Here is a 16724-nt window from a genome sequence, read left to right as displayed (position 1 = left end):
CAATGAGGTACAGTCAATGATGAATTAAACCAAGTGGAAGATTTAGCTTGACAACTAATTAAAAATATCAAGTATAATGACAAAAACTGGAGGAAGTAAGAGCACAACATTCACTTTAAAAACTAAAACAAGCACAACAGAAACAAATCACAACTGTGGATTTTAACACTGATGTTTTGACTACGCCTGCAGTCCAATATTGCTGCTGAATGTATATTTCTAAATTTAAGAGACACCCGACTCTTTTTGTTCCGCCTGGTCTCTCCTCTTCTTGGCGTGTGTGTTGCCTGGGTAACCTTCCAAACATGACTGTTTTTTTTTTTTTTTAATCCGCACCGTATTGAGCTCATTACCACAGTTACAACTCGCCCACCGCCAGCACGGCCTGCCTCCAGCTGACCCGCAACCGTTTACTGTCTCCTCCCGGACCAATCAAGTTTGGCAACCTCCTCCGTCCCCCTCCCGGCGTTCCCTCTCTCTTCCTATTTTCTTCATCTTTCTCGCTCTCTTTCCTTTTTCAGACTTGTGCCGATAGAGCTGTCAGTCAGCCCCGTTCAGTTTCTTCCCCACTCCTCCCCTCCTTCTCCCTTTCACCAGTCCTCCTATTCATAGCCCTTAACACCCCGCCACCACCCCTTGAGGCTCCAACCCCAAAGAAGTAGACACTCAACAGTCTATTTGCAGGTGCCAGACTCAGCTTTGTAGTGTACATTATTATAATGTATATCATTCAGGCTTCAAATACGGCAACACTACGGTGACCTTTAATCAAGACTTGGAAGCGTCTGAGCTGTCGGTGCACCAGGCGTACTTTCTACAAAGCCCAAACTCACTCAAACTAACCCAGCAGAGCCAATATAAACTTTTATACAACCATTTCCTCCCTCATCGCCTTCCTGAAGACTTACTCCGCTCTACCAACAGCATGCTGACCAACTTTATTCGACAGGCTACAGACAAAATACATCTTTCTTTTCTTGATAATGGATGTCATTAAATTACACACCCTAAAATTTAGAGATCTGGTAAGTAAGAAATGTGCATATTCAAGAAATAGAGGATGAGGGCGCTACTGGATGCTTTGTCGAAAACTCTGAAGGTTAAAACAATTCGATTAACAAGTACAAAATGATATGGTTGATAAACAGTATGGTAAGAACAATAAAAATATGTCAGAACTTCTGCTCACTCCTGATGCCGCTTCTGATGGCAAATTAATTTTATATTAAAGGGTAGCCGTATAAGCCCTAGTTTCAATCTTTACTTTTTTGCTCAGTGAAACTTTGTCTTAAGATTCATTTCTTTCTTTTTGTTGTATGAAGGTATCTGGCTTATTTCTTACAGATCCAAATCAATATTTGTTTAAGACACCAAGACAGACACCAAAAACATCCACGTCCCCATCATTCAATGTTTGCAGTTTAGAATCAGCTGTGGAGTGATCGCTTGCAAACCCAGCATTATTTAGAAGAAAAAAATTGTGTGCTCGTTCTTTTTTGGCCTGTAGATTTACCTGCACTCCGTCTGCCATCACCCACCATGTTCACCTCCTCTGGAAACAGGAAAACTAGTCCCTCGTGGTTCAAAGGGGTGTGTAATTTCTCTATCATATTGCATGTAAACTTTACCAAGCTCCTGTGCACAGCTGTCACACTTTTTAGAAAACGTACCATGCAGACTTTTACGTGTTCTTGCTTTATATTCAACTGAATTAGAGCTTGGGTGACCAATCTACCAGAAACACATGGTTGATTTTGGTGTTTTCATCCAAAACATGTCAGCTGAGTGATGTGCCAATCTCCAAAAAAACTTGGTGTTTTCCTTTAAGTGGGTTTGGGGAGTGTTTTGTGGCTGTTTAGATGAAAAAAAAAAAAAGGTTCAAGCTTTTATGCACGCACGCACACACACACGTAAACATACATGCACACACCCACACAGTCATACACAGTGGCTATTTCAGTGAGCTTTGGCAGCCGCAGGCCAGCTGGAAGCAACGTAAGCGTAAGGTGATACTCAACAATGCCACTAACTGGCCAGGCCATGCGTCTGTACACCAGCTATAATGACATTAACATGGCCAAGGCCAGCGCAGAGCCAGGACACACACACACACACACACACAAAGGAGCACAGGATCACTTTCAGCTCTCAGGGAAATGTCTATGTCGTCTATGCTTAAAATGAATGCTGTGTGACAAAAATACACAAACAGAAAGCGAAATCAACACAAACACACACACTCAGACGTCACCACGATGACGTCCTTCGAGTCGAATCAGCACGGGCAATAAATAGCTCAACATTTAATATTACACCACGATCCCATTTACAGCAGTTGTCTCATTCCCTGCAAAGAAGCCCTAATACACCATGTTAGTACAATGCCATAAAACAGAAAGGCTTGGCTGGAGCTTCAAAGTTTCTGAGCAGAGAATTTGAGCGACAAATTTTTTTGATGAACAGAAAACAACACACAAATCCAAGGTAAAGAAAAAGAGCCGGTCTCGCGGCCTCCCGAGGTGGAGCAGCTGAGTCACACTCTCAGTATCCAGCAAGTTCCATCCATGAATTGTTTAAGACAGAGCAAAGCCTTTGAGTGCTTCAGAAAAAAAGCACACAAAAAACGTCTCCGTCCCAAAGAAAAAATTATGTATTTAAAGCTAAGAGAAAGAGTCTTTGAGCTGCTGTTGTTAGGTAACGAATAACAAACTGACAACAAACACTACAGCCTGCTGTCGTCCTCGAACCGGAAACAATTACTTTGAGACTTTCCAAATGAGCTTTTTATTAGGAGGCATGGAGCTATAAACCAAATTACTGCATTGCTTTGGTTTTGTTCTTATAAAGTTGGAAAATATAGAGCTCGGGAAGCACACAGGGCTCTCCCTGCAATGCACACCTTAATCTGTAATCATTTTAAAGTTAACTTTGTGCAAAACGCTCTTTTAAGCATAAACTGATTTGGGATCATTGGTGGGGTTTTTCGCCAGACCTGCAGCAGACAACTCAAATTAAATCTTAATAAACAATTTATTAGTATAGGCTGTTGTATAATTTATATTTATGAGTTTCTAAGTGTTTACTAGCATAATGACTTATAAAAAAAAATCGACTTGGGACTGAGGATAAGTTCAGCAGAGATATATTTTGCCAGATTTTTGGATGTTTTCCTCCTGAAGATGCAAGGCAAACAAGTCCAAAAAATTCAAAACAGCCTATCCTTGGAGTGCACCAATCATGACCTACTTGGGGTTGGTGGGTTCAAAGTCTCCTCCCCTAAAATATTCATGAGTTCCTCTCCTCCTCCTTCTCCTCATCCTTGCAAGCAGCATGGGATCAATTGCGCAGGAGAGCCAGACTAATCATGTTCCCCATTTTACTGAATGTCTGATCCCTGGAATCTGTGATTGGTCGATCAGACTGATTGAAGATGTTTTGGAATATGGATGTCCCTCTGGATATGAGATCCCGGTACAAAGGCTCTGTCTCCCTCAGCACAAAGGGGGGAGACGTGAGCGGGGGAAGAGGTGAGCATGGGGGGGGGGGGTCCCTTCCCCAACAAAGGCCCCTTATCCCTTCCCCAAAAAGGCCCTAGCGGCGAGAGGGGGGGGGAGGGGGGGCGGGAAAGGGAGGGCGGGGGGGGGGGGGGGGGTCCCTTCCCCAAGAAAGGCCCTTTAATTGGGCTAAAACCCCAAGGCCGGGATCCCCCCCTTTGGGGCAAGTGGAGAGCTGGACTCCATTACACACACACACTAATGCTAACACCATCTCCTCTCCCAAAAAAACACCCACTCAGTCTCAGTCGAGGCAGGCGCACACACACACACACACACACACACACACACACACACACACACGCTCACACGCCAAAACCATCACTTGTCATTGGCCCAGCTGCTCCCTCTTCAAAGCTGTTGGCTTCTGGGTGGCCGTGGAGAAGAGAGGAGAAAAGAGAAGTCCTCAAGAGCTGCAGCCCGAGCCAAACAACACCAAATATCATCTATGAACCTTCTTCAGACTCAAGCACAAGCTGAGCAGAGAACTCAAACACTTGGCCAATGAAATACTAGAGAAAATAAGACACAGCAGCGAGGAGATCTACAGAGGTTTGTCTGTGTGAAGTGATGCGAATGTTCACACTTCACGAGAGTGAACTCAAAGTTCAGTTTAAACACATTAACCCTTCGAACCCTGATCAAATGGGCTTGATTTCTTTCAAAAACATGGACAATTAAAGAAATGACTCAAAAATGACAAAAAAATTAGTAAAAAGTAATGAAAAATACCTGAGAATCTAAATTTAAAATAGATGATTTCTTTTAAAGGAAAATGACCTGGAAGAGGCGTTTAAAATATAATAGTTCTGTAACATAGTTTTAAATATGCAATTATGATAAATGTGATACGATCTGATAATTATAAATATGGTTTTCCCTGGCTTATTTTTTTTTTCCTAGACATTTTTCCCTATTTTTTTTTTTAAGAAATCTCTATATGTACCAATTTCTTGCAATTTGTTGAACATTTCTTACCTATTTGCTCATTTGCCCTTTTCCCATATTTCTGAAATATATCCCACCAATTTTCTTAGAGTTCAAAGGTTGAAATACTTGCGAAAGGCATCTGAGAGTATTACAAGAAAAGCAATGTCACTCTAGATTTCAAAGGGTTAAAAGAAATAAGCTTACGTTTATAGTTCACAATTCGAATTTTGAACAGAGCCATAAAAATCCAACTAGTTTTTGTGCATTTCGTTTTTTAAAAATGAAATAAAGTGTCTGATCATCATTCACATGCAGATATTTCCCAAGAATGGTGAGATGCTTCGACTCAATGTGTCATTTAAAAATTTGTTGCCAATGAGGCTGATGTTATGATTAGTTTTTTTCAGACCTGGGCACAATTTGCATAAAAATGTGAGGTTTTTCTCTGTTGGAATCTGCACTGATTTGTCAATAAAACTCCTTCTAACATTCAGATTAACAGGCTTTAGCAGTAACTTTTCCGTTAGCTGCACTGTCTGAATTGACAGTTTCACTGGCCATGCCAGTGTAAAATGCTTCGTGCTCCCCTTCGTGGTTAGGGATAAGATATGGTCCAGATTTAGGTGGGGGCACACACATATCACCGGTGAAACAGTGTTCAACACAACACCAGCATGCCAGATACAGTAAATCCTCAGGTGCCATAAAACATACTGCATTAGAAGCATTACCTGTTGTCAGAGTTAAAATAAGACTCACTGTTTACTAAAAACATGATCATGTTCAATCAAGGGGCTCTTTTAGCACATAAATGCACAACACTGTCTGTGTATATGTAGACTAAGAGAGAGTCCGGCGTAGATCTGAACGCTGTATGCAAAATGTGTTCACATCTTTCACTGAAGGACAAGTTGTGATCGCACATATAAAAACACTCTCAGTTAAGTTCCTGCCTTCCAGAGTTTACTGATATGTAAAACTATATAGAAAGAGTGTACTGCCCAGCTGCTGAAAAACTTCGAAACAAGGCTTTATGTTCTTTAGAAATTGGCAAATGATGGTAATTTGAAATTTGGTTATCTAATTAGTTACGTGTTTAAATTATGTAAGTGTTTGATAATATGAGATTTTGTTGTGTACTTTTTCTAAATTTCTTTTTTTTTTCCTCTGCAAGCATAGCTTCTTTTGAGGGCTGGTAAATAAAAATATCAAAATATGTTGGTTAAATAAAGTGCAGACTCTGGAGCAAGGCAGTTAATGTTGCTGAGTTGTTTCTGCACTGTTATGTAAAAGTAGAAAATTATTATCAGCAACATGTACTTACTGTTTGTATCAAAAGTAATTATATTTATTATGAAAGATGGCCTCTTCTAAAGAATTACATTATTATAACAGAGGCATTAAAGGTTTACTTTGGTATTTTCAACCTGTACTCATTTTTCTCCTGTTTTTGTCTAAGTGACTGAGCAACAATTTTTGGAAATTGGTCTGGTGTTGAGCAGCTAAACCTATTCCAATGTAACCGCTGAAAGCATTTGTGCAGTGTCAGTTTACGCTGTTTAACGGTGCTTGTTTTTGCCACTGACCAGTTAAGATTGTTGTTCTAAGTGTCTCACAACATTATGGAAAGGATTCCTACTGAGAGAGAGCTTTTAACCAAACCAGAGTTTGTAAAAGTTTTAACAGTGGAGAGACAAACCAAGACTTGTTTTGTGTGTGTTTTATTTTGTTTCTGTCAGCTTTGACAGGGTATATTTTTTTTTATTAGGATAATAGAATTACTGTTTATTTAAAAAGAGGTCTTGTGGGTTTTGGGATTGCGATTTCAGGGCTCTTTCTGGATAAATGAACATGATCTTACGCTTTAACAACAGGTCTATCTCTATGGTGATCCGTACAGTACTTGGGTGAATGTCACTTTGGCCTACTGCCTGTTGGTGTGTGTCACATGAACTGTCCAGTACGTGTGTTTCTTTGTATTTGTGTACTTTGTGTATGTGTGTGCGTGTAGTGTTTCAGTCAGAATTCTTTCTTCACATGAAAGTGAATGCCTTTGAAAACCGCATTTAGACCATGTGATTCCTATAGACCTTATCAGTGAAGTGTTTCTGTGAATCTTCTTATGTAGCCGCATGTGATCTGTCTGTCCCTCTAACCTTGTTGCCGTTGTTGAGGCTCATGCTGCTGAGGGCTGACAGTTTGGCCTCCAGACTGTGGTGTCCCGACTGCTGCTGCTGCTGCTGGTGGAGCTGCTCCCTCTGGATCTGCTCCCTCATGCTCCTGGCCTCTTGGATGGCCTTCATCACCGCGTCCTGGTCCCCAAAAAGAGCTGTGGAGTTGAGGCTAGACAGGATGTCTGGGAGGGGAGGACAGGGTAAAGGAGAGGGACAACTGTCTTTTACTTTGAATAAAAGAAAAGAGCGTGTGGCTTCAAAACAAGAGATTCACTTCTGTCTTCCTTTAACAATGTCAGTAATCTATCTTTTCATCACCATCAGATATTAATGTCTAAAGAGAACAACCAAAGTTTAAATTAGGAAGAAAAAAAGTTCATATATAATCAAGTTTATATTAATTTATTAAAAACTATGGCAAATCTTAAAAGTAAATGAATCAGATTTGATTGACAATACCCAGAGAAGATGAGCAACTGTCATCAAATTGTCATTCAAGTTAACAAGATATGATTTGTGCACAGCTGTTTGTGACACCACGTTTCCCCAGCAAAGCCACTTCAAACTTCAAAGACAACATAAAACCCCATAAAAGGAACCCAACTTTGGCAGGAAAGTATATGCAAGTGTAGGACCCTTGCTCTAATAGAAAAGCTGAGAAATACATTTTCAGGGCTTTTAGCTTTTCCAAAACTTAAATCTGGGGTATGGCAGTTTAATTTTGCAGTCAATGGGCAAAAATCCCTTTATCAACTTCGAGCATATTCACTTTTGCAGTGATTTCAGTTTAAGATCCTGAGCTACCTTTCGCAGCTGTAAGATATGGCGGCAGGCAAGTCAGCTGAAACCACGGCCAGACAGAACTGTTCAGTGTTATGATACGCCGCTGGATGGCACCTGTCTCTGCAGCATGACACACGAATTTGCAGCGTCAGTTGAGTCGTGTAATGCAATCCCACCATGTTCTAGCTTTGACATCACGGTAGTGGCATCCCAGAACATCAACAGCAGACGCAGAAGGATACCTTGTGTGTAATATGTATATAAGGAAGTCCACAGCAAAGCAGCAATTAGAAAATCTAGCCCATGACTGGATATTTTAGCCAATCACAGGCCATTTTCAGAGCAGGCAGCTGTCAATCATATTACTGCTTGTTCAAACTATCAGACTAGGCAACACTGATCAAATATGAATCAAAAACATGGGAAAAAAACTATGAAAAATAAATGGAGAAATAACCCAAAAAATAGCAAGACAGGTAAAAAGTACAATAAAATTACGTGAAAATGAGTTACAAATCAAAATAAAACATGAAAAATACATAAAAAATCAAAAAAGGCAAACAAAAACCCTTGGAAAAAAATGATCATAACTTATAATAACTCTGAAACATAATTTTGAATATACAATTATGATTATTATAAATATAGTTTTTCCCTAGCCCTTTTCAAGGTTTTGAAAGAAATTGCACCAATTTGCACAGGTTTCAAACAGTTAAAGTATGGGGATATCATGCCATGTTATTTCTTTTAAATTCCCTTGTCGCCTTTTGAAAGACAAGTACCAGAAATTGGTTCTTGAAACGTGAGCAATTGCAGACAACATGTCAAGTCCTATATGGCCCCATTGTGTAATAGTTCAATATTTGAATAATACTCTGTCCCTCCAATCCACAGTTTTCAAATGTTTTATCTGCAAGGCAACTGGTGTCTAAATTCTGATTTTCTTTATTTGTCAGTTTTAACAAGCCATAAGCTTTTGAGTCAGATGCTGTTGAACCACAAGTCTGACCACTGAAGAACCCAGCTTGGTGCAAGTTTGTGGTTTCATACTACTTCATGAACACTATCAAGCTTTGAAAGCAAGTAATGCTTAAGTGTTGAGAACCAAATAATCAGCATGGCTGCACACAAGTTCTGATTAACCAATATCTTAACACCCGTATAAAACTGTGATTTTTCCAAACTCTTATTGGGGCCAAAAGTCGCTGAAGTTGTTTTACAGTCCACTTGTGTCTAAACAAGACAGAGCCTCCTCCCCCATGTTTATGTGCCGCGCTTTACACTTTTGAAATACATTTGAGGAAAAAGAAAAAAAATAAATAAATAAAAGGATGCAAAGTTTCCGTCGCCCTCCTTGTTTAATTAGCAGACAAGTAGGAAGCACTGTATGCTTGGGTGGCCGTTAAAATGGGCAAAAAATAACTTTGCAGGGAACACAAGCGTCGCGTCCTCAAAGCCACTCCAGAGGAGCTGGTGAAATTGTTTTCTGGGGGGATATAATGAGAGGGTTTAGATTGGCCTTAATAACAGATAGCAGAGGTAGGGGCATAAAAGGTCTAGCGCGGGCAGACAATGATGTGAGGAAGCTCTTAAAAACCAAATAACGTGTGCTGGATTTCACTGCTTCCGCTGCTGGGGTTTTCATTGGGGCTAAATACAGGGCTTTGGACTCCTGTAAAACACAAACACACACACGAATACACACACACAGGTCTCGTCGTGGGGTTGAGGTGTCTGCAGTCTATCAGGCGCATGCGACGCTGCTTGGTTTGCCTGTGTGTGGCGGGGAGGAGGGAGGTGTTTGGGTGGGTGATGTTTTTGTTTTTCCGGTTGAGGGGCAGACACAGTTTTACACTGGAGTGAGGACATGTTTGCTCTGGATAGATGTACAGTACAGATGTGAACAATACGGTGGTGTATGAGTGTTTGTTTGTGTGTGAAACAGCATGGATGTGTGGAGTGCGTCAGTGTTTCCCCTCAAAATTTTGTCTTGGCGTAGTGGAGCAGCATTTGGACCCTGTGATTCTTATTGAACATGACAGTGAAGCCAGTTCTAATGTATTTATTTTAGGCGGAGTAGCTGTGCTGCTAGGTTAAGGTCCTGCTGCATGGGTAAAGGAAACACTGGTGTAAACGTGCATGTGTGTGTTTGTTACCTACCCAAAGAGGTGTTCCTGCCCATGTTGGAGATGGGGCTTGGGATGCGGCCCTTGCCCATGCCTGTAGGGCTGGTCTTGTTTCCGGAGAAGAGACTCTGAGATGGAGACGTTGGGGAGCGAAGAGGCTCGGCTGTCTTGGGTCTGGCTGAGAGGTTCAATGGCTGCGTGGATCCTTCCTCCTATTAGCAAAACAGATACAACAGTGTTAAACAGATTGCAATCTGTATGAAAGGTACCAGAAAGAAACCATATTAACAAGTGATGGCCCTGAGATTTTTCTGTGTGTCTTGGCATTGGTATGTGGTGCTGCTTATAACTCTGTGTTATTAAAGCCTCATTTTCACCTAGCAATCCAATTTAGGTCTATTCATCACACATTAGAACAGTTATCTTTTACATTTCCAATGTTAAAAGTTACGGATGGTGCCAATACAACCGCCCTGTTCTGTCCCGTTTTTTTGTCACCCTTCTAGCAAGATGCCCAGAAGAGCACTGAAAAGGACTCCAAAATGTGGAGTTCAAAACACTGCAGTACGTTCATTGGTCAAGAGATAATTATCACTCTTGCTCAGCAAGGACTCAATGCACAAACCTCAATGACAATTGAGTGTACCTCATTCGTGGGCCTGCAAATGGTCTCGTACTACTGTCCTTTGGTGGAAGTAAATTCACCAAGAAACAAAGTAATGTAGCAACAAAGGCAAGAAAGAAGGAGACTGCTAGTTACCAAACATAGATATAAACAGGTCCGTTGAAACAGCACTGGGCTTTGATACCAATTTCAAAGTGGCAAAGCATGGAATTAAGACTTCCAAGTTCATAACATGGCGGCATTGGGCCCAAGAAGACTTTCCTATAGACTTTCCTAAGTCTAGAAGAGCCACAGGTTTACATCCCTTTATCCCCATTTAAGTTACGAGAGGTCTACACCCGCAGTTGGCCACTTGGCCCATGAACGTCTCTTGTGTGGTTGCTCTATGGGCACCAATTAGATAACCAAATTTCTTTTAATGCACCACTCAGCAACTTTCATAGGAATGAACAAGGCCCTGCCCCCAAAACTGTATCAGTTTTCTTTATACATACATGAAAATGGACAATGTAGGTTTCAAATTCTGGCAAAAATCAACTTTGTCAAAGTTTTATTTGGGGAAAAAAAATTAAACACATTGATAGGCACAGTGTGTTCCAAGTAAATGTTAGTTCACCAATATTATTCTTGCTAAATACACTAGAAGCTTCACCTGGTAGACACTTAAAGTATATGTTTCTGCTGTGAAAACTGGACGTCATTTGAAGTGTACCTGACTCAATTTGAACTGACCACGCCACTGATATTTAATTTTGTCCAAAGTATCCTTTAAAGTGCTTTCAGTAGTTAAGTGATGCTCCCACTGATCAGTCATCCCTATCAAGTTTTTCAATAAATGAATTCCACTGCTAACCTCTGTGAACCTGACAGGGGAAAAATTTTGCAGCGTAACTTCTTATCTAAACAAAGGCACCTTTGTGCAATGCTTCTATTTCTAATCAAAGGTCCCTGACCACATTGATCCACATACGGAATCCCCTGGAAAAGGAAAAGTGGTGGAGCGCACGTCAAAACAGCCTCAATGCGGCTCTTGTGTTGGCAGCAAATGCTTAATGAACGTGGATTTAATTTGAAGCTGAGCTTCAGCTGAAGGAAGTGTTGAGAAGGAGAGGACTTTGGTGGACGGGAGGGATGGGGAGGTTTAGGCTGCGGGTGGCATGCCAAAGTGGGGGAGTGGGCTGAGCGTGTGTGGGGGTTAGCGGAGGATGGGGAGTTTGGAGGGCACATCACTACTGTTTGAGTGTGGTGAGCTCTGACGCCGGTCTATTGTGACGCTGGTTGCAGCTGTGCCCCACACACACACATGGCTTCCATTACTGCCTCGTCGTTGAGTAAAGATGAGGCGTACGCTCTCTCCAGTGAAGGGGTCTGGGCTCCTGCCAAACAGCAGCCAGCGCCAGTGTCAGTTTGTGAGTGTGTTGTGTGTGCGAATCAGTGTGTGACTTTTAAATAAGCTGTTTCTAATTGTCGGTGAAGAGTACAGCGCCATGCGCAGCTTGTTGTTTCAACAACTTCCAAATTTCCAGCCTCTCACTTTTACTTGAGCTGATCGTCATCATTATTATTCTTGTGTGTTTTCCTATCATATTCTGAACTCACTCTTTCCTTTGACTTACTAGGTTGTTTGTTACTTTACACCATAGAGACCCTGTTATCTTTCCCACATGTAGCCCTTATACATTCATCTCATCGCCCATTGTTGTTTTTGCCTGCTGCTGGTTGGCCCTATCTTCTGAACTGCAATATTATCAATCACAAATGTGTCCATCCAGATTTTCTAAATCCTGTTGAATTCTATAAACAACTCCGCCACTCTACAAAAGCCATTTCACCACATTTGTAACATAGACTCACCTTAATGTGAGAGACAGGACTGGATGCTCGTTTCTCGCTCTTCAGGGCCGAGGGGGAGAGGGGACCAGAGGAGTTGGGAGCCTGCGGGAGGGAAGCCATCTTGGCTCCTGGTGAGATCTGCATGCTTGCCAGCTGGGCGGCATACAGCTGCTGCAAAAAGGGAAGAAACCAGAAAAACCGGCAGGCTATTAACATCGCTCGCCAGCAGCTAGTCAGTGGCTTTCCTCTTTCATTCTCTCTCCTCTCTTCTTCTGAACACCCCCACCCCAATCCTGTTGTGTCTTTTTGGCTGTATCCTCCCCTGGTACTCCTCACATCTTCTGAGGTTTGATGAATGTATGCGTGTGAGCCAAACTCATATGGAAAAAGAACACACACCTAGATTTGAAGTTGACGGGAGTGTCCCACACAAATAGACGTTTTGTTTGAATATTTATCAGGAAGGCATTCCAGCCAAACATCTTTGTTTTAAATTATCTACGATCCATCTCTGACACTTATTCTTTCTACAGATGCTGGGAGCAGCTTGTATCTCGATTTGCATCCAGAAATAAATCCAAACAATAGGTAAAGACACTTTTGATGCTTCACTTGAATCCTACTTAAGTTTAATAGTGACTATCTATAAAACCTGATATTTTTTACTTGGTTAAGGAGAAATATAAGCATTTAAGTATGGAAATTAAAATTTTACACGATGTCTGGCTCAGCAGTGCTGTCAATAAAAGCCTAGGACCACGATGGAAAAAACATGGCTGGGTTTGCTATTCTGACCTTTTTAAAGGCTTTTTTTCTAAATTAAATAACTGGTTATTGTAAGGTCAGGTTAATTTCAAGATATTATGGTATACCAGGGTATTCAGAAATCCCAAAGGTATCATTTTCAATACCATCAAAAATACAGACACTTCTCTTTCTATTAAACTGATATGGGGATGCTGTATTGAGGTGATGTAGTGCACAGCACATACCACCAGGGGTCAGTCTTTACTGGTGTAGCAGACAGCTGAGTAGAGAGAGATGGCGACTACAATTGGTGGGGATAACATTACAGGACTAGGAAAAAAGAAAGATGCCTCTGTCCATCTGTCTGTATTTAAAACCAGTGAGACTTGTGTTAGTACGCTAACAGCATATTAGTCACACCCACAGCATCGTGGGCTACACATCAGCAGCTTTAAATGATGTTAGAAAAGGTCAAATTACTGTGTTAGTCTGACTAAAACTGGACTTTTAAAATACATGTTAAGATGTTAGTCTGACTTAAATTGTACTGAGCGGTATTTATCAAAGTCAGACTAACACATCTAGATAATGCAGTTGATAAAGTTAGTAAGGTTGATTTACTTCTTCACGTATGCGCCTCAACCTGACCTGAACTAGCTTAGGCATCCTGCCCATGCTCCATAATCCACATGCCGGGCTTTGACCCGGAAGTAGAACAGCATAAATTTGTAGAAGAAAGCCAGGAAAAACAAAATAAGAAGAAGGGAAAAAAACATAATAAGAGGAGGATAACAATTTAAGTGTAGAATATGTAAGAAATCTACAGCACTGAAAAGTTATCTGTGTTTTCACCGTTCAACATGCAACCTGTTTGCCACTTGCTAACTTGTTTATTGTGTGACGTTACAGCTCAACCAGAAGAAGGTCCAATAGCAACTAGCTGACAGAGGGCATATTGCCAACTACTTTGGCGAAGTCGAACATACTTACATCAATAAATCGATTCTTGAATACTGGGACAAGGACATAGGTCCAATTAAATGACCTTATCAGGCTTATCAAAGCTCAACTTAAATGTGCATGTAAACATACTTAATGTCACACCTGCACATATAGTACATACACCTGTTACACAAATACCCACTTAAGGCCTTTTCGCACTGGTAAAATGTCAGGAAGGTATGAAAAAATAGATATCGTTCAAGCCTAGTAACAGTCAAATAAAATAAAAAAATTAGGACTGCAAACAATTCTTCATGAATCTAAAAAAAACCTTTACTAAGTAGGTGTAGTCATACAACAATTCAATCTTGGTCATGAGTCAATTGAGAAACATTTGAAAATAATGTAATTATAGTAGAAAAGATTTTTCTTTTTTTTTTTTTTTAACAAAAAGCTTTGGAAAGTGTAAGCCATCTGCCTTAAGGGTTGGACAAAAACGTTACATTTTGAAGAAAAAAAAAGAAGAAAAAACGTTACAGATTTTCCATCCAACAAAAATCAAAGAGTCAAATACTCAGCCCACAGTCCAGGGTCTTCTAAATCAAAGCTAGCTAGCCAGACAAACCGCTGCCTGAAACCACTGTCAACCCCTGTCTAAATGCATTGGAGTGTGAGTGCTGGAGTATCAAAGAGCCTGTCCTCAGGAAAACCACCCAGACGTGGATGGCCTTCACTTAGACTCCCTCCTCTCTTTCTGTCTTTCCTCTCATTTCGTTACTCTCACCTCATCTATCTCAACCTCGTTCTGTCTTTCTTTTGTCCTCTCTTTTGATCTCCCTCTCTCTCCCTTTTTCCTATGTCTGTCAGCTTTGTTCCAAAATCCCTCTTCATATCTGCTCCACCATCTCCATCTCTGTTTCTGTCTGTCTGTTTTTACTCTCTGCCCCCTCAGCCTAAACGGCCCCCAGTGTTGTGAGATCTGATTTCCCTGTAGTCAAAACTGCAAAGACTCCTGGGAGCAGAGGTCCAAAAGCAAAGAGTGCTTGACAGAGAAAAAGAGAGCAAGAGGGATAGAGAGTGTTGTGCTGCAGACACACGAGACCACCGTCGCTTCACCGCCGAAGCGCCAGGCTCAGCGGTTGGGGCCAGAGAAATTGGCTGGCCCTCTTTCCACTTCTCTCGGAGCGATATTAAACACAAACAGAAGGGGCCTCACCGTTGAAACAAAGCCCTGATGTCACGCCGCTTATTTTCCTTGGAAGGCACCAGGAGTGCTCGGGCCAACCCCTGGCGATATGAGATCCCCGTAAGAATGTGCCTTGAATGGCTGGTGGTGAGGCCTCTCGCGTCAATCAAGCCGACCGCAGAGTTACTTCTGGTGATGCCTGATATTCTTACAGCTCTGAGGGGAGCAGGGGCTGGGGCAGACACACGAGTCTTTGAGGTAAAACACACAGTCAGGATCTCACTCTCGCACCCGCACACACACAATATTGTGCCATTAGCAGCGATTCCGTCAGCGATTCCACATAAGACGGAGGAACTGTTGAACAAACAAAAGACTGAGAATGAGAGCTTATTTTTTTTCTCTGTTTCTTAAAGACACTCTGAGATTGATGTGCGACTGGGGAGGCCAATGTGCTGCGTAAACAACCCCAACAAGAGCTCTCGCCATTCAGTCAAACCCCAAGGGAAGACAATGCCGCAATTTCCTAAATTACAAATTGACAAAGAGGGTCTCGACTGCGCCGCAGCTGTCCAGACTATCTGACTGGCCTTTGGACGTTAGTGCTAATTTGACTAAAGTCCAAATGATTAGTCTGTCATTTTTGGCCCTCCTGATCATCAGCAGGTTTTTCAGTCTACTTTGGCCCAAAGAAAGCAGAGAAAAGGTGATGTTGTTGTGGTCCGGGTGTGGGCAGCGATGTCCAGACTGTTGTATTGTAGCCTGCCAACAGCCTCCTCTGTGCTCAGAGCAGCCTGTCCCATTAGGACAAAGTGGAGAATCCCGTTAGCTGGCCTCTTTTAGTGTCGAGCTGCTATCGATCTCAGGAGTACACAAAACAAATGGGGTTTTGTATTTTTCAGCAGGTTTGCGGGGGGGTGAAAAGGATCGACTGCCACAGAGCTGGCCTACACAGAGGACGGAGACTAAATATTGCACTTGCAGGGTTAGCCACGTCCAAGACAGTGGCAGAGATACACAGAGAGGCAGGCTGCATAAAGACAACCATTATCTCACTTCCACTTCTCTTTTAGGGAACAGATGCTTAGTTTTTTTAAGTCAACTCAAACCAAATCTGATTGCCTCCCAATCATTGTCCTCATTTTATAACAAAGAAAGCCATTCTGGGATAATCACTGTGAGCCAGCATTGGGGGCACAAATCATGACTCCGGGGCACAAACATTTGTTCCTTACCAACATCTCCATGCCTCAGACACAGAAACAGAAATAGGCAGAACAGAGAGACAGAGAGCAAGAGATGTCTTATGATTTCAACAAGAATGTCTGCTAAGCAACTGTATTTCGCTCGCATTAGCCGCGACAAAGGGGGCCTTTCTTCAGCAGGAATCCACTGTTTGTGAAGGGGTCTGCTCCGAGGCTCTGGAAACAATTGGACCCATCAAGTTCCCACGCCAATAGCACAATGTTGTGCTATCAGAACTTTTAGGTTGGTTCATTATAGGTGGAGCACAATAGGACAGATTTTGCCAAAAAATTCTGGTATGTTCCTTGAGATTTGATTGGTTTCTTCAGCTGATTAGGGCATAAAATAAAGTAAATGATTACTGCTGTTACTGTTTTCTCGAATAACTTAGAGAAGTGGTAACCCTCTTGTAGCTTTTGCTACCTAACTGCAATGCTCTCTGCTGTATGCCACTAAATCCCCCTGAATCTCACACACTGTTCCTTTAACTGCCTGTGAATAAACTCTTTCTGTGAGCCAGTCTATGCCCGCTGACCATCAGTGCCAGCCAGCTGTCTGAAGACTTCCTACAGGGCAGAA

At 41.8% G+C, this 16724-nt stretch overlaps 1 protein-coding gene across 5 annotated transcripts in view; it reads right to left on the bottom strand.

Moving 5' to 3' along the window:
* LOC121950463 (transcription factor SOX-6-like) overlaps positions 1–16724 on the bottom strand; it is a 155199-nt gene that overhangs the window by 31445 nt on the left and 107030 nt on the right. For 4 of the 5 annotated variants that reach the window (XM_042496467.1, XM_042496469.1, XM_042496471.1 and 1 more), the window contains exons 10-12: positions 12047–12196; positions 9602–9779; positions 6641–6840 (exon numbers count right to left, since the gene is read on the bottom strand). In XM_042496467.1, the coding sequence (XP_042352401.1) occupies positions 6641–6840; positions 9602–9779; positions 12047–12196 (528 nt within the window). The remainder of the gene's footprint in view (positions 1–6640; positions 6841–9601; positions 9780–12046; positions 12197–16724) is intronic. The other variant, XM_042496470.1, reaches the window with a different exon arrangement.

The sequence above is a fragment of the Plectropomus leopardus genome, chromosome 11 (genome assembly GCF_008729295.1).
Source record: "Plectropomus leopardus isolate mb chromosome 11, YSFRI_Pleo_2.0, whole genome shotgun sequence".
Taxonomy (NCBI): Eukaryota; Metazoa; Chordata; class Actinopteri; order Perciformes; family Serranidae; genus Plectropomus; species Plectropomus leopardus.
This window is presented reverse-complemented; position numbering and strand designations above follow the sequence as displayed.